The sequence below is a fragment of the Lissotriton helveticus genome, chromosome 3_1 (genome assembly GCF_964261635.1).
Source record: "Lissotriton helveticus chromosome 3_1, aLisHel1.1, whole genome shotgun sequence".
Lineage (NCBI taxonomy): Eukaryota > Metazoa > Chordata > Amphibia > Caudata > Salamandridae > Lissotriton > Lissotriton helveticus.
The window spans coordinates 1868160744-1868179183 of NC_136061.1; the positions used below are offsets into that span (position 1 = coordinate 1868160744).

Below are 18440 nucleotides of genomic sequence, written 5' to 3' on the forward strand. Positions count from 1 at the left end.
TAGAGTCGGCTTTCTTCGGCACTTGCTGCAGCAGGGCATGTCGAGCGAGTAGATAGTCGAACTGCTCCAAACCACCGTGTGTTTGTTTGGACAAATGTGGGCATATTTATACCTTGAAGGTGCCGAGTTTGACGTAAGATTGGACATAATAATTTCATTAGAGACTTAATTCTCTGAAAACTCCATGAGTTCTTAGATAAATCAATGTTCATGCAGTGGGAGGTCCCTGACTGCTGAAGGCGGGTTTTTCCAAGAAATCGTTGTAGATTTTCGGAACTAGTGGAAGTAGCCAAGCCGTATTAGGACTACTTGAGTTATGTCTTAATATGGTTGTGATTTCAACGCCTATATAAGGATACAGTATTTTATACCTATATAAGGGCATGAATCGGGAAAATTACACTAGGGTCCTAAAACGCTATACAACATTGCAAGCCCACTAGCAGCATTTGATTTACAGGCCCTGGGCACACATGGTGCACTGTACTAGGGTCTGACAAGTAAATAAAATAACCAATCATGGAGTAACTAATTCATCACAACAATTTAAAACAGGGAGCACTTGCACTTTGACACTGGACAGCAGTGGTAAAGTGCCCAAAGCATCTACACCAGCAAAAACAGATGAGGCAACAGAAACAAATGGAAGGGAGACCCACGCCAATGGTACCAAGTCTAACAGCCACTAACTAAAGTAGCCTTTTAAAACATGTGTTAGGCCTGGCACTGCAGCCTGTAGTGCAGTTTTAAACTGCCATTTCAACAAGGCAGAATAAACTTTCTGCTAGGCCTAAACCGTCCTTTTTAATACATAATTTCCCCTTAGGTAGGTATTAAAGGCTCAAAGGGCAAGATGCATTGTATCTGAAAAAAGTAGGACATAAATACTTAATTTTTACATGTCCTGGCAGTGAAAAACTCCTAAAGTCATTGTTCACTGCTATAAGGCCTATCTCTCCCACTAACACTGAGTTACCTTATTACATTTAATAATTGATAATTTTGGAATGGGAGCAGATAGAGATATTCTGTTTTCACTCAAAATAATTGTAATTTTAAATCACCTTTAACAGTAAAGTCAGATTTTTAGTGACACCTCTAAAAATGCCATTTTTAGAAAGCTGGCATTTTCTTGTCCTAACCATTCATGCCTTTCCGCCAGTGTCCTAGGTAACATGACTGTGAATGGCTTTGCTGTTTGGGGTTGTGTGTTGCTTCTGGACAGTAACACAAAAGCGGCATTCATTGGACATGATGAGTCATCCTGGCAAGATGACTGAGAGGGTCTGTACCCAACTTACATTTCAAAGAGCTTTGCCTCCTGCACACAAAGGAATCTGTCACCAGGCCTGCCCTGTCTTTTGTCAACCAAAACATTATGGAGACCTGCCCCAGGAAAGGGAAGAACTTTCCATATGTGAGGGTAGGACAGGGAATCCCCCCACACAAATACTGGTAGCAGATATAAATATTGGACCTGTGGGAGATAAAGAAGGACTCCCCTGCTTCCAGAGGACTACCCTGCTGCTTTAAGGACTGCCTTGCTGTGTGAGAGGGAAGCATGGACTTGCTTGCCTTCATCCCAGGCTACCAGAGTGACTCTAAGGGTAGTTGTCTAACCTACTGTGTGAGCGACAGGGGCACCTCAAGCTTCAGAGGCCTCCCTGCAGTTGCTTAGGTGACCTACTGCACTTGACCTGCAACTGGATGTGCCTGAGCCCTGCTGTAGGCCTCTGCCAGGAGTAATTTGTGGTCCCCAAAAGATTCCCATGGTCCTTGACCCTTGGTTGGCATCAGAGTGTACTCCTCCCTGCCTAATTCTGGGTTCCTTCAAATCCGAGGCAGCACGACGCAGGAACCCACATTGCAGTCCTTCACAGCTCCTGATACGCTGCCTCATTGGAACTGACACAGTGTGATGTAAATTAACACAGGACCTTGCATTGCAGACCTCGAAGCTCCTGATCAGAACCAATGCATCCCAAAGCAGCTCGATGCGCGACTTGACACCGCAGTACTGCACACCCTGTGAACTGACACAGAGTGATACCACTATTAGTGGGACTTACTTGGTTCCTGTATCCAGCCACGTTCCATTGCAATTGGCCTGAACGTGTCCCGGTACAGTGCTTTTATGCGCTATTTTCACTCTTTCACACTGAATATCTCTGTTTCTTTTTATTGGATTTTTGTCGTTCTGGTGCCATTTTATTTATTAAACGTTACTGTATTTACCAAATTGGTTTGGGATTTTTCTGGTATTGTGGTTTCACTTGTTTGTGTCCTGCATAAATACTTAATACATTGTCTCTAATTTAAACCTTACTGTTTTGTGCCAAACTACCAAAAGGGTAGACACAGATTCATTTAGTGACTTTTTGCGGTTCCCCCTGACAAGGATTGTGATTTTGCCATAGTGGGGCTTCCACCCCTCTCAATCAATAACCCAATTTGTTAAAGGGAAGTAAGTATCGCCCACCAAGCATATAGACAGTGATCTGCAGTGGTCCCTCTGATGATTCTTCTTGGGCCTATCTCTTACCCCAGAATGATCCTGGTCATAAAGGTAAGATGGTCACAGACACGTTATTCGGTGTTTGAGTAGGTCTATTCAAGCCTGTCCCAGACACCAGGATATGCATTTTTATGATTGACTGAAATAAAGTAAACTTGTTCATATTTTTGTAAAATACGTATTGAAACAACATTTCATCAAACGAATTGAGGCTAAGTGTGTGCTTATGGGAAAATCATTCCTAGAAAAAGTAAAGAGGTGGCTGGAGAGAAAGTCACTCTCCATTCCAGGCGTACTTCTAAAGTGGCAGGGATTCATTCCATTGGATGCTCATGACCTATGACACTAGATATCACAATTGAACTAGAAGAGTTAGGCACTCGGAATGGTTGGTCCAGTCACTCACCAGAGGGCAGTCTTTGTAACACTCTATGGGCTTGCACTCGACAGAGTGCATCTCGGTGTCTGGATCCGGAAGCCAGGAACAACGGCACTGTGAGCAAGACTCAACGATACTGTTAATGAGCACTCCAGGCTGAAGAAAAGAAACAAACGCAGAGGTTGGAAATAAAAGTATTATTCCCTGAATGGTTAATTAAAATCGTGACTTTCTTTTATCACTCCTGTGGCAAGATATTTGTTCTCTGAAAAGCGTTAGTTAATTAAACACATTTTAACCACCTATCACAAAACGTAACAGCCCCCCCTCACCTCTCCACCTCTGTTTTATTCAACTACAAATTGTCCCATAGTTGAAAATTAAAAATTCGGCGGAGTGCTTGAAGCAACGTAAAATAATACAATAGATGTTAACATAGCATGCAGCGAACTTCCCTTCACCCCACAGAGGTCTGGCAGTCTATTAACAGATACCGGAGGTAGCCGACTTGAAAGGATGAGGGGCTGAGTGGCCCCACCAGGTGACCTTCAGGTCAAACACAGATCCATGGAGTGGCTGCATTTGGCCACGAAGCTAACCAGTTCAATGGTGCTAATTGTTTTTTTCCCCAACTACTGACATTCTGCATTTATAAAAAAGAAATGTATTGTGAACATGGCATGTATAAATACATTATACATTTACATCAGAGGGCAGATGTTTTTCCGCAGCACATTACTAGAACATCTGAATGCCCGGCCTTGCTGAGAGTTGGAATGGGGGAAACGGCCATTACAACGAAGCCGTTTCCACGAAATCGTTAACCACGCATGCAGTACAACGCATGCGTGGTTACCACGAAAGCCTTTACCACGCATACCTTTACTACGAGGTTTGTAGTAAAGGTATATGTGGTAAAGGAAAAAAGTTAAAAAAAAGAGGGGCTTGGGGGGGTCTCCCCCCCCCCAAAAAAAACTCACCTGAAGTCACGTCGTTTAAGAGAAATCGGAAAAAAACTTCCGTTTTCTCTTAACGACATATGACGTCACCACGCCACCAATCGAGGAAAATGTTATGAGTGGTAAACGAATTCCGTTGTAACGCATGCGTGGTAAAGGCATGCGTTGCAACGGAATTCGTTGTAACGTCATACATTGGAATGGTACGTTTCCTTCACTTCCAAGAAGGCGAAATAGAATCTGCCACACCTAAGGTGACAGAGGTCACTCCTACGAAGTGACTGCATCCAAAACGGGCGGTCACATTATAGTTGTCCACTTCGGATCTGGAGTGACTCTATGCCTCCTTGCACAATTACAAATTCTATACTTTAAGTACTCGAGCCTTGCATTTTTCTCAAGAGGCTGATTGGATGGCTCCCTGCCTTGTCGTGTCACAACCACCTGCCCTATCCCTACTTCTATAAATAAAAAAAAACTGGGGGTTACACTTCAGCTTACCAAAAAGTGTTCTTCTGCCTCACTTATAAATGTACTGCTGATGACCTATAATGATGTAAGGGTCGAAACACGTTTGAGCATTCCAACTGCTAAGACTAGGAAACCCACCAATTAGTATAGGTTTGCTAAGACTAGGAAACCCATCACTTAGTATAGGAACCCCATCAATTAGTATAGGTTTGGCGCTGGAGCTCCTGCTAGCTCTTTCCTACATTTTCTCTGAGATCTTATCTGCCTGGCGCCAGGTGTGAGCTACGCATTTTGATGCAATTGTTTATTTCTGAACCATGTGATGATTTTTCTCACTGAGCAAATATTATTTATGAAAATGTCCGTTTGTCTGTGTATCAATTTGATTATAATGTATTTCTTATAAAGCACCCTACGTGTTTTTTGGTTGAAGATTGTATCATTAATTGTAGTGAGGGGTAATGTAGAAGCCTCCTACTTCGTTTCTTTTAGTTTCCCTACGTTTATCTTGACTAGCACCTCAATAAACGGTTGGTGTTTCCATTATCCGATTGGCTGGGTTTCATAGAGGTTTACAGAGCAGCTCCTATTGTTGTAGACTATGAACCCAAACAGGGGCAGCCATTTTGACAAAGGGCACCTGATGGAATTTCTGTCACGAAAGTGTGAAGAAGTAGAATTTCAATGCCAACTTGTCTCTTCTCCCTAACATGCTATGGGATGCTGCCAAGCATGGTAGTGACACTATACTTATCTTTTCATTAAACCCAGTGGTAACTTTGTTTCACAGCAATTTATAACAGCGTTACTGCTGCAACCTAGCAGAGAATATGAGGGCCCCAGAAAAGTTTAAAAGTTACACCATGTCCAGAAGCTACAGAAGACTTAAAAAGGTGGTTTGGTTACTGAGTTGATGAATGGGAAACATGCTATTTTGGGGCATGTTTATAGTTCTCATCTTTTTAATCCTTACTTCCCTGTCCGTCTCTCGCTCCTTCCTTCATCTCCACCCTCTCCTAAATCTCCCAGCCTGGCCCCTCCACATCCTACTATCCTTCACATCAATAAGACCAAAGATGGACGCTGACTTAAACACTAATGTGGTCTGGCCACAGCATGCATAAACTCATTCAAATCAATATTTTTCAGTAATGTTATGTTGTGTTTACTTTTGTTTGTGCCGCGCTCTCGTGATGCACACTCTGTATTCCAGTTTGGAATAATGGGGTGGAAATCTGCGGGGACAAGCAAGGAGAAGCAAGATGCTTTTCCAGGTGGTGCTCTTTTTTGGAATATATCTTGCTTAAGTAATCCCCAGCCTCATTTGATTACTTTACAAAGCGGCGATGAGTGAGAGCACCACCCCAGTGAACCGTCACGCTACTTTATTTAAGGAATATTGGGGCATATTAGCAAGAACCTCGTTAAAATTATCACAGTTTTAGTGGCAGGAAACCGTAGATTTTCTATTACTTGGGTATAAACCATGCATATAGCCATGATCCGTAATGTATTACTTATGCGAACCATAGTGATACACAGGGGGTGTGTAGATATATATGAAGGTGATGAGGTAGAGAGAAAGGCTATGTGGGAATGAAAACAGAACAATCAACCATGCCTGCCACCATGTGCTGATTGGAAAGACAATATAAACATGGACGATCATTTAAGATTGTGCTAAATCCAATTAAACCCAAAGTAGGTTCTATTGTGCCACACAAAAACCATACTAGTCAGCTACCTAGGTTGCACTGGCAAAGGGGCCCTAGGGGCGACGGGGCTCTAGGCTGCATTAGAAGCATCAAATACAGCCCTTTTGTTTAGCTAGGGGTTGGCAAAATGTCCTGATGAATATGGGGATCTCGTGCTAGATCCTAGGTGCATAAATGGAAAAGGCCTGCTGCCTTGTTTTTCTATTTCTTAGCCTCCAGTCTGGTGGTGTCCTGGCTGTGGGTGTGCCAAGAGCCACCATAGATGGTGTGTTTGTCTGCAAGATAAGTGGGGTGCTGGTAGTGATGGCTTTGAAAATGATGCAGCTGGTTTTAAAGATGGTGTGGGCTGGCAGAAAGAGTCCCAAATAAGTTCCATCAGTATGGGGTGATGTGATCACCCTAACTAATCTGAACAGCTGTTATTAAACTCCTTAGGGCACTGCACTCTAGTGAAGTTGTTTAGATGGCACTCCCAGGTACCAATCCACATGTCCCAAGTTATCATGAATTATCTGTGAAGTGCACTAACGCCAGAGAGTTTCCTGGTGCTAGAAGGGCAACAAGGACCTTCAGATGGTGATCCATGGTTACACACAGTAATCAAAATAAGAAGGTTTATTTTCAAAGCTCGCCCAAAGGAAAGAAGGAGTGGATGTAAACTCCAGCCTCTAAACACGTGCCTCCCAATGTGTTCTAGACCATGCACTCTTCTGATAGCTTTATCTCCTTCTCTGTAACAGGATTCAAACACCAGTGCAGTGTGGCATCCCAGCCACAGTGCTCCCAAGTACTGCACTCTCCCCCCTGAGACTCTCCCTCGAGTGGGTGCCCAACCCCAACGACCTCACCATCTGCGTTTGGGTGAGTTCTTTTCTGTATTCTGACAACAGTAGACTTTGGTCTGCTGAATTGACATCATGTAGGAAGCAGGCGTAATTATGAGAGGATTCTGATGAGCGTGTTCAGTTTAGTTCCTGTCAAGGGGTGCATAAAGAAGATGTCTTCCAATAATGCAAAACGGGGTCCCCACCAATATGATATATTCTAATGTAATATTCCACCATGGGGTTAACTGATTAGCTGAGCATTGTCCAGGGATACCAATGAGTGGCCATACAATGTACAATTTAACAAGAGTCCCCAGTGGTGCCAATTTATTTTGCACCATGTTCCCTACATCTAGAACACAGAAATACCAAGCAAACAGTTTTGGCCTCCAAGTGGGCCATATCTTTTACTTTTAAATTCCTTTAACCAAAGGCTGCAACTATGGTGCGGACTGGCTGCAGCACTCCTAAAACTACCCCACAAGACTCCAAAGGGAGAATAATAAATAGAGAGGCCTTTCAATTTCTTTTCACCTAGTAGCATTTTCTCAAAGACAGAGGTCAAATGTCAGGCAACGTCTTCTGACAAACTGCTGCTTATTCTCAGGGGCGTAGCTTGGTCAGTAAAATTGGACGGGGGGGGGGGGGGAGCTTCAGATTTTGTAACAATCAGGGTGGCATATAATGTTTAAATACATTATAAGCCAATAGGGTGCATGAGAGGGGCCTAAGAGGCGGTGGAAAGGGAGAGGAATGCGGGTTGGTAGGAGTTCCCCTAGAGAAAATACAATATTGTATGAGAGAGTGTGTGTGTTTTTTGTCTAGGTAGATCTAATAATTCCTGCTGAAATGCGACTGACATCTCTCAATACCCGACAGAAAGCACCTGTACCCAACTACTTACCAGAAAATATATGTATTAGGGGGCTGTAATACCCCAAACATGCCCCCCCGACCTGAAGCTACGCCCCCGCTTATTCTGTTTTTAGGGTGAAGACTAGTGTTCACTTTTCTCTTCTCATGCCGCAAAGTGAGTGAATTTTACAACCAAATGACAATCCCTGGGGCACCAAGAGTGAGAAAGGAGAAGGCTGCAGTATATCAAATGTTTTCCAACAGAAAGAAGTACTTTACAGGTATTTCAAAATATTTCAGCAGCAAGTGAAGAGCAATGACTACAGAAGATAGGTCAAGTCAAGTATTTGAAAAATATAGTTATAAATGAGAGATATTTTTTATTTTGAAGTGTGATGGAAATGAAGGTGTTAATAGGATCTATACAAACCAAGACACTTTACTGGCGTGATAAATATGTACAGAAACCAAATTGCCACACATTGTTTTCGCGCTATATAGGTCGAGAAGTAAAACTGCATGCCTGATGCAAATGTAATGGCCATTTCGGTGGGATAATGCGCTCTCTGTAAATGGCCGTACCCCCTCCACCGATGCATGGTTTCTTCCTATATTTGGGGCCATATGCTTCCCAGTGCACCACTGAATGCATACTACAAGCCTACGATTCGCCTGCTGAATGGGCGTGACTCATTTGCTACCCAATATGTAGAGCTTTGATTTGGCAGCACCCCCACTCTAAAAATTGTTCCAGCACCACTGATTTCGTTGCCTCATAAGCAGCAACATCATTACCAAAAAGCTTTGCTAGTTTTCTTACGTAATATGATTTAGGGCCATATGTATCAAGAAGTCATTTTGCGATTCTAAAATAGCGATTTTTTGCGAATCGCTATTTGAGAAGCGCAAAATGCTATGTATGTAGGATTTGCAATAAATGTTACGAATCCTACATATTCCTTAATTGTGAATCGCAAATTGCGATTCGCAATTAAGGAATACCTCCCCATTCATCTAGGCCCATAGGAATGACTGGGAAGACATTCTCAATTTGCGATTAGCAATTAGCGAATCCCCAATTGAGAATGCAATTTCAAGGGTGCAGGGGTGTCAAAAGGACACCTTGTTGCACCCCTGAAATAAGCATGGGTGCACATGTGGTGCACATACATGCCCTAAGGGCATGCATGTGCTTCACATTGCACTTTGAAAAATGCAAAAAAGTGAATTTTTTAAAGAAATCGCAAATTACCACCAACTTGAAGTTGGTGGTAATTTGCAATTCCTTGAGTCCAAATTGCACTTTTTTGGTGCTTCTTACATTGCATTTAAGGAATCGCAAAATTTGCGATTCCTTAAATGCAATTGCAAAATAAGGAATCGCAAATTTTGCGATTCCTTATTTTGCCTTAATACATACCATTTGGCAAAATTGCATTCGCGAATTTCGGCGTTTGCGAATGCAATCTTGCTTGATACATATGGTCCTATGAGAACCCTATTTGAGGTAAGGTGCACAGTTTGTAAAAGCAGTGACACCTCTGGGAGAAGTGTCTGAACACTACCGCTGCTCTTACCTGGTATTCTATGCCATCCTCAATGCAGACCGCCTTTCGTGCTGTAGAGGGAGGGAAACAAAGTTGAAAAACAGAAATCCTTATTAATAGAAAATAAACATTGGCCTCCAGGGTGAAGTCTGTCATAAACACAAGAGTGCTGTGCAGTGAGCATCGCTGGATAAACAGAACCACATAGTTACTGAATGGTTGTATAGCTCACACTCACAAAATATTGTAAGGGCCCAACTTCCCATAGCTAATTTGAAAAAGTTAGAATTCATGATAGAAGTCGTCCGGATAACCAGGGGGAGAGCTGAGAATATGGGAATGATGGCGCAAGATAGAACTGCTATGCCTGCGATGTATCACTGTATTTTATACATGCAAGACTAGCAATTCACAAGGGTGCACTCAATGAAATACATATTGTGAGTAACTTCTAAAATGCGGTTTGTTACTGCGAATCGAAATTAGGAGTGAGTGTGAAAGCGACTACCCTCCGACTTGCAACTTTCAATGATATGTATCAATGGTTTGCAAAAGCCTTTGTTGTCATAAAACTTTGAAATGACCAGCACTTCAAAGGGGTTGGAAACAGATTCACAAAGGGGATGATGTCCCAAAGGGACAGGGATTGGCTAATGCAGACCACATTGGTCACCTTCAGGGAGTGGGCAGTGTTATCCTCAATGTTTTCCTCAATAGGAAACGTTTTCTTAAAGCAGCACTTATACTTTTAACAGACACAGACTGCTTTACAAAAATATTTATTTCTCTTTTGGGAAAGCAAATGCAAGGATGTTCGTATGCCGTCCCATGCAGGGACCATCCTTTCATTTGCAGCCATTTACATTTTGGGGACCTGCCAAGAAATATTCATTGGACAGGCCTTTTTTGGGGTACCCTGTCAAAAGGTATTTTGCAATGCTATAGGTCACATCACAAATTGAATACCCTTTCACAAACCAGCCGCAGCTCAAAGTGCACACTGTGGTTTGTTAATGGGGCCCCTTTTCTATATTGTAAACTATTTATTTATTTTCAGTATTTTGAGGGTTTTGTATAGCGCGAACAAGACCCTTGCGGGTATCAGAGTGCTTCACAAGGTGAATATAGGAAACAACCAGAGATATAGTAAATAACATAAGGTACCGTGCAGTCAAGTTGTATAACCACATATAAACATTGTTCATGTAAATTTAGCCATGAGGAGAGATTTCACTTCTTTTTTGAAAGATGCAGTAGAGGGATTCCGTCTGGTTCCTGGGGGCAGTGCATTCCAGATCCTGGGCGTCATCCCCAAAAAGGCTTGGTTGTATGTTTTCTTCTTGTTGAATATTTGTGGTTTCAGTAAAAGTTTACTAGCACTTCTGGATGATCTGTTGCCACATGAAGGCACCAATTTATGTGCTAGATAGCAAGGAGTGTTGTGATGTATGACTTTATGCGTCAAAAATGCAATTTTTAGTTCAATTCTGGTTTCGAAAGGTAGCCAGTTAAGGGATCTGAGGTCCGGGGAGATGTGAGAGTTTCTTTTGGAGCCAGTAATAAGTCTGGCTGTTGTGTTGATTGAAGCTCTTAGCGAGGCCGTCGAGCATCTAGGAAGACTGCGAAGAGAGGCACACCCATATTCCACTCTTGGGATAACTAGTGCTTGTAATGCCAGCTCTAAGTCCTTTTCGGGCAGGAAGGGTTTTAGTTTTCTCAATGTGTTCATTTGAAAGCGTGCTCCTTTTGTTGCGGCGCTGATGTGTTTATGCATATTTAGGTTTCTGTCCAGCATCACTCCCAGCTATTTCACTGAGTTGATGATCAGAGGTTGGCAATTGAGTGCCGTTAGATGTTTCAGCCAGTCTTGAATTATGGTGACTTGGGTGGGAGGAGCGAATAGGAGGAATACGGTTTTGGTGTTATTTAGTTTTAGATGATTTTCGGATAGCCAGGTCTGGGTTTTTTCTAGCACTGAGTTGAGCGATTTGATGCCTTCTAAAGAATGGATCTTTAAATATAGTTGTGTATCATCTGCGTACATGTGATACTGTACGTTAGAGGACTTAAGAATTTCGGTGAGTGGTTCCATGAATAAGTTGAAAAGGGTGGGAGAGAGAGATGATCCCTGTGGGACTCCTAAAGTGACCGGGATGGGTTTAAATCATTGCAATCTGTTTTGAAAGAACGAGGTGAACCAGTTTAAAACAGAGCCAGCTAGTTCCATTCTGTGTTTCAATAGATCTAACAAGTTGTCATGTTTGACGGTGTCAAAAGCTGATGAAAGGTCGAGCAAGATTAGCAAGCAGGCTTCAATTTGGTCCAGGATTTGTAATGCATCATCTAATATGTTGGTTATGGCTGATTCCGTACTGTGCCCAGCCCGGAATCCGGACTGGTATTGGTTGAGGATAACTATAACACATGCTTGTTCTTGTAGAGAATAGTGACACAATGTTATATCAGAGAAAAGCAGACTTCAAAGGCCCGAATTAAAAGTGAGGTGGATTTAGGTGTGGGGATACTTGGGAGTGGCCTGGGGAATAATTTTTGTGGCTATTCTGAATTTTTGTACCTGGAATGGGAAAAACATGCAGACCCGAAATTGCTGGGCCCAAACAGGGGGCCTGTGAGATGCTGGTTTGCGAGGCTGGTAGTAGGGAAAGCACAGGAGGCAGGAGGGAGTGTTCTTTGCTCTCTCATGCTGCAGAAGGGGCTTGGTCATGGGCTAAAGCCAAGGAGGTGCTGCACTTTTAGTCCTTCTGTATTTGATTTTCTTGCAGGTTAAATCAGGCCAGGTGTTGCTGCATGTCAGAAATCTGGGTCCAGGAATACCAGCCCAGTTCTAAAGTTCTAATTGTGTGGAGCGCTTTCCTCCTGGGAGTAACAGTCTGGGTGCAATCGGGACAATAGTATTGTTCAGAGTGGACCCCTACCGTAGGCATTTAGGAGCGTTGGCAGTACTGTGATTACTAGAGCACTCTCTTTAACTTTTTATAACAGACACAAAGTGCTCTCCTGTTCTAACTACTCTTGTTTTCTGTTGTAATCTAGTAAGTGATTAAGGCATCCTCTCTACTGTTGTCTTCTGCCTTTGCTGCTTGGCTTATGTGATGTCATCAGAATGTTGAGAGTGTTTGTGTGGAAGAAGGAATCAGTTGGTGTGGAAGGGCTGAGAAGGGAGGAGGCTGCTCCTGGTGGGGCATAACATGAGGCTTAATATGGATCTGATCTGAAAAATAAAGCTGTGATCCTGAGTTACATTCTGGACTACGTATCTTTCTTTCAGCTGTAACATTTTCCCATCCAGATGGTACCATGTCGCATGTTTGTTCTGTTTCAATAGTATAACTGTTCATTTGCATCACTTGTTTCATTTCTCTACATTACAATAATACTTATGGTTACTTAATGGAAGTAGGACTAGATGGACCCTTTTCTCTTTCAGATCAAATGCCTGTCATGACGTCCGACTACTCTGTAACCACTGGGCAAGGCACATCCCCATCCTAAAACTGTCCTAGACGCACCTTTATTCTTGAGACTCAAGACACGTGCTCCATTTTCGACCAGTTACCTCTAGACTTTAGAGTGCTAGAGACACTCTAGAGGCTAGAGTGTCTCTAGCACTCTAGAGGCTCGTGCCACCTGTCAAGAAATGAAGACCCCTTGAGGATGCTCAAGCAAAGTTATTTAATTTTTTGGTTTCGGCAGCGCTAAAATCAATTACTTTTTGTTGGAAGGATGCTACTTCCCTTTCTGTTCATGCTTGGTGGTCCTGGATTATCTTTACAAGAAGAGGTGCTCAATTATCTCTACAAGGTGTTCATCATAATTCTCTGCTATTTCAATCCTTTTGGTCTCCTATAGATTCATATATAAAGTTATGATTTTTGCTCTTTCAATGTTATTATGATATTCATTGATTATCATACTGTTTTTGTAACTGTTTATTGGTAATTCTATTTGGTTAATTTATTATGACATGAATTGTATATTGCCCTTTTCCCTTCCTTCCTCCTCTCTGTTTTAAGTTCTCCTGTCATTGACAACGGTACTATGCAATGGAATTTATTTCTGACTGCTTATTTACGATCGTCCTTATTTGCTTTCATGTAACTCAATGAATTACCTTCTCAGTTTTCTGTATGTACTTCTGTGTTTTCCCTCTGTCTAAATTCAATAAAATCATTTTGAACAAAAAAAAGAAATGAAGACCCTTCATCCTCCCCTCCAGAAGGAAGAAGATGGAGTGATTAGGAAGGCGCGGAGACAGATAAAGATGTGGGCAACCAAAGAGGTGCTTGGTCATGGGGATGGCAAAAGAAGGGAGTAACTGAGGGCAGGGGGGCGGAATGAGAAAGGACCGCTGAATGACAACAAACAAGTAAGTTGCTAGGGTTACTATGTCAGATGATGACAGGGACATATGCGAAGGGAGAACATAGGATGAAGCAGGCAGGATGAGGAGAAGCAATGGGAAATGGAAGAGTGGTGTGACAGCATGTAAGGAAATGAAAGAGAGAGAGTGTCAGGGACAGGAATGCGGATGAGGTGTACAGAAGAAAGCAATAGAGATTAAAAAGGGAAGACGGAAGAGTAGCTGCCATTTGTTCTGAAATACAACGATGTGGAGAAAAGAGCTTGGAGGTTGGATGATGAGGGATGAGAAGCAAATAATAGAGAGGATGATTCATGGCGTTGAAAGGAGGGAGGAGGAGTGAAAGCTCGAATCGGCCCTGGAATAGCAAGTATGATGAGGCAGTAGTAGGCAGAAAGGCACGCTACAAAATATTGTTTTCAAAATGTCATGTTGAAAAACGTAGGAAAGAAAAACAGGGCTGGGCTGAGGGGAGGAGGGGAAATGTTCTCAAATAGACATTTTGCCCTTCTGTGGCAGTATACAACGTTTACAACAAACACATGCAGCAGGCCAGGAACAGTGCTTCAAACATTGTTCAGTTAAAGTGTAAGACTTACTGCAATTGTAGACCGGACAGCATTGATTCAAATCCGTTTCAGCACAGGTAAGTTCGAAGCCTTGCGGGCAGGTCATCATGGCACTGCTGCATGCCTTCTGAGGCTTGCACACTGTACAGAGAAGAAATGAACAAATCAGCACATTAACAGAGAAGTCCTCAACCAAACGAGTCAATCTTGAAAACAGATATGCACTCTTCTCCTACAGTTGAGTCTGCTCTACAGCTTGTTTTCTTTGTGTGTACAGGCGCTTTCTGTAGGTGGAGAGGACGCATCGCTAGAAGGTTCTGTATCAAAGCGGCATTGGAAGTGCCTCTAATTCTTTTCCACTGATGTAGTTCCTCAGAATGCTGCTGGTCCAAAGCACAATTAAAACTCATCTTCCCACTGTACACTAGAGCGCAGTGATGCTGGCAGTTATTTAAATATAGCAGTTACACCCGACAACGCCCAAATCCACTTTCAATGGACAGACATCCCAGGCCACGAGATCAACATCACCACATGCCTCGATTACCTGTCCCGCTAGATGGAGGGAGCTTCCTCTGCATGAATGGAGCCAAAACGGACCACTAGAAGCAATGAATGGACCCCATATGGACCCAGTAGAAGAACGAGAAAAGGGCGAAGATGGTCACACTGGTTGAAAAAGAGCTTCTTATGCATGAACGGAACCAAGACAGTCCAACAGATGAAAGAGAGCTTCCTAAGCATGAATGGAACTAAGACTATTCCACTAGATGAAAGAGAGCTTCTATCCATGAGTCGAGTGGAAACAGTTGCGTTATATGAATGTGAGCTTCATACTCCTCAATGAAGCAAAGATGCTTCTACTGGATGAGCTGGGGCTTCCTATGCATGAACAGAAACAAGATAGTCTCACCAGAAGAAAGAGAACGGAGCACAGATGGCCTTACTAGATGAAAGAGAGCTTCCTACTCCTCAATGAAGCAAAGACGCTTCCACTGGATGGCCTTACTAGATGAAAGAGAGCTTCCTACTCCTAAATGAAGCAAAGACGCTTCACCTGGATGAGCTAGGGCTTCCTATGCATGAATGGAACCAAGATAGTCTCACCAGAAGAAAGAGAAGGGAACGCAGATGGCCTTACTAGATGAAAGAGAGCGTCCTACTCCTCAATGAAGCAAAGACGCGTCACCTGGATGAGCTGGGGCTTCCTATGCATGAATGGAACCAGGATAGTCTCACCAGAAGAAAGAGAACGGAGCACAGATGGCCTTACTAGATGAAAGAGAGCTTCCTACTCCTAAATGAAGCAAAGACGCTTTACCTGGATGAGCTGGGGCTTTCTATGCATGAACGGAACCAGGATAGCCTCACCAGAAGAAAGAGAACGGAGCGCAGATGGCCTTACTAGATGAAAGAGAGCTTCCTACTCCTAAATGAAGCAAAGACGCTTCACCTGGATGAGCTGGGGCTTCCTATGCATGAACGGAACTAGGATAGTCTCACCAGAAGAAAGAGAACGGAGCGCAGATGGCCTCTAGATGGAAAAGAGCTTCCTACTCCTAAATGAAGCAAAGACGCTTTACCTGGATGAGCTGGGGCTTCCTATGCATGAACAGAACCAGGATAGCCTCACCAGAAGAAAGAGAACGGAGCGCAGATGGCCTTACTAGATGAAAGAGAGCTTCCTACTCCTAAATGAAGCAAAGACGCTTCACCTGGATGAGCTGGGGCTTCCTATGCATGAACGGAACCAGGATAGTCTCACCAGAAGAAAGAGAACTGAGCGCAGATGGCCTTACTAGATGAAAGAGAGCTTCCTACTCCTAAATGAAGCAAAGACGCTTCACCTGGATGAGCTAGGGCTTCCTATGCATGAATGGAACCAAGATAGTCTCACCAGAAGAAAGAGAACGGAACGCAGATGGCCTTACTAGATGAAAGAGAGCGTCCTACTCCTCAATGAAGCAAAGACGCGTCACCTGGATGAGCTGGGGCTTCCTATGCATGAATGGAACCAGGATAGTCTCACCAGAAGAAAGAGAACGGAGCACAGATGGCCTTACTAGATGAAAGAGAGCTTCCTACTCCTAAATGAAGCAAAGACGCTTTACCTGGATGAGCTGGGGCTTTCTATGCATGAACGGAACCAGGATAGCCTCACCAGAAGAAAGAGAACGGGGCGCAGATGGCCTTACTAGATGAAAGAGAGCTTCCTACTCCTAAATGAAGCAAAGACGCTTCACCTGGATGAGCTGGGGCTTCCTATGCATGAACGGAACCAGGATAGTCTCACCAGAAGAAAGAGAACGGAGCGCAGATGGCCTTACTAGATGGAAAAGAGCTTCCTACTCCTAAATGAAGCAAAGACGCTTTACCTGGATGAGCTGGGGCTTCCTATGCATGAACAGAACCAGGATAGCCTCACCAGAAGAAAGAGAACGGAGCGCAGATGGCCTTACTAGATGAAAGAGAGCTTCCTACTCCTAAATGAAGCAAAGACGCTTCACCTGGATGAGCTGGGGCTTCCTATGCATGAACGGAACCAGGATAGTCTCACCAGAAGAAAGAGAACGGAGCGCAGATGGCCTTACTAGATGAAAGAGAGCTTCCTACTCCTAAATGAAGCAAAGACGCTTCACCTGGATGAGCTGGGGCTTCCTATGCATGAACAGACCCAGGATAGCCTCACCAGAAGAAAGAGAACGGAGCGCAGATGGCCTTACTAGATGAAAAAGAGCTTCCTACTCCTAAATGAAGCAAAGACGCTTTACCTGGATGAGCTGGGGCTTCCTATGCAAGAACAGAACCAGGATAGCCTCACCAGAAGAAAGAGAACGGAGCGCAGATGGCCTTACTAGATGAAAAAGCGCTTCCTACTCCTAAATGAAGCAAAGACACTTCGCCTGGATGAGCTGGGGCTTCCTATGCATGAACGGAACCAGGATAGTCTCACCAGAAGAAAGAGAACGGGGCCCAGATGGCCTTACTAGATGAAAGAGAGCTTCCTACTCCTCAATGAAGCAAAGACGCTTCACCTGGATGAGCTGAGGCTTCCTATGCAAGAACAGAACCAGGATAGTCGCACCAGAAGAAAGAGAAGGGAGCGCAGATGGCCTTTCTAGATGAAAGAGAGCTTCCTACTCCTAAATGAAGCAAAGGCGCTTCACCTGGATGAGCTGGGGTTTCCTACGCATGAACAGAACCAGGATAGGCTCACCAGAAGAAAGAGAACGGAGCGCAGATGGCCTTACTAGATGAAAGAGAGCCTCCTATGGAAGAATAGAGCCAAAACTGTTCCACTAGATGAAAGAGAGCTTCCTATGGAAGAATAGAGCTAAAACTGTTCACTAGATGAAAGAGAGCTTCCTATGCAAGGATGGCACTAAGACTGGTCCCTTAAGTAAAAGAGTGGATGGATATAGAGAAGAAGATCAGACGAGAAGAGAATGGTTCAGATTACTCTTCACCATTCATAAGGCCAGTAGATCCACAAAATATGACACTCACTACACTCTGTGGAGTCACACTTGACCATGCATCAAATCTTCCAACATATGAATCATGGAAGTAATGCCTAGCGAGTCTGGGGGTTCAGGGCAGAATCGAGCCACCTGCACCTCATGTACAACTGTATTCTACCCAACCGGGGATAGTCACTGAAGTATATTGGACAGGGATCCACCTTTCCCTGATCTGACCCATGCTGCTTCCACCTCACAAGGTGTAGAGACTGTGCCATAACTACAGCACTCCGAAGAGACCACAAAGTGACATGTAGCGCTCTACAAAACTGTCCAATGAATACATAAACATACATTTACCTAAACCACTAGATGACAACGCAAAAAAAGTAAACCAAGGGAACCTGTATTCAGTAGTATACCTTTCAGTATTTGCTCTCATATTCCAGCTATAGGAAAAGCTCCCGCTGGCACTATTGCTACTCATTTTTCGTTAACTCATATCTAGATCCAAAACTGCTTGACACTTCTTTTGAACAATGATTTGTCTTCTTTGATACAAAATCAGCAACCCCTTTAAAATTAATATTCACAAGTTTGGTGCTAATACTGCACCTGGTAATTAATGATACTAAGGGCCTTACCTGGTATGGGATTCCCTCTTGATAACTAGCTGTAGTCCTTGGAATCAAAGATGACTATACAAACTGATGTTTGAACACTGATTTTTAAATTTTCCATAATGCCCTTTTCTCAAAATA

At 43.4% G+C, this 18440-nt stretch overlaps 1 protein-coding gene across 1 annotated transcript in view; it reads right to left on the bottom strand.

Annotated features, from left to right (window-relative positions):
• Window positions 1–18440, bottom strand: part of LOC144825191 (mucin-2-like) — a 1014272-nt gene that overhangs the window by 211239 nt on the left and 784593 nt on the right. Inside the window, exons 35-37 of the mRNA XM_078684042.1 lie at window positions 14249–14359; window positions 9299–9339; window positions 2922–3050 (exon numbers count right to left, since the gene is read on the bottom strand). Of these exons, the coding sequence (XP_078540168.1) occupies window positions 2922–3050; window positions 9299–9339; window positions 14249–14359 (281 nt within the window). The remainder of the gene's footprint in view (window positions 1–2921; window positions 3051–9298; window positions 9340–14248; window positions 14360–18440) is intronic.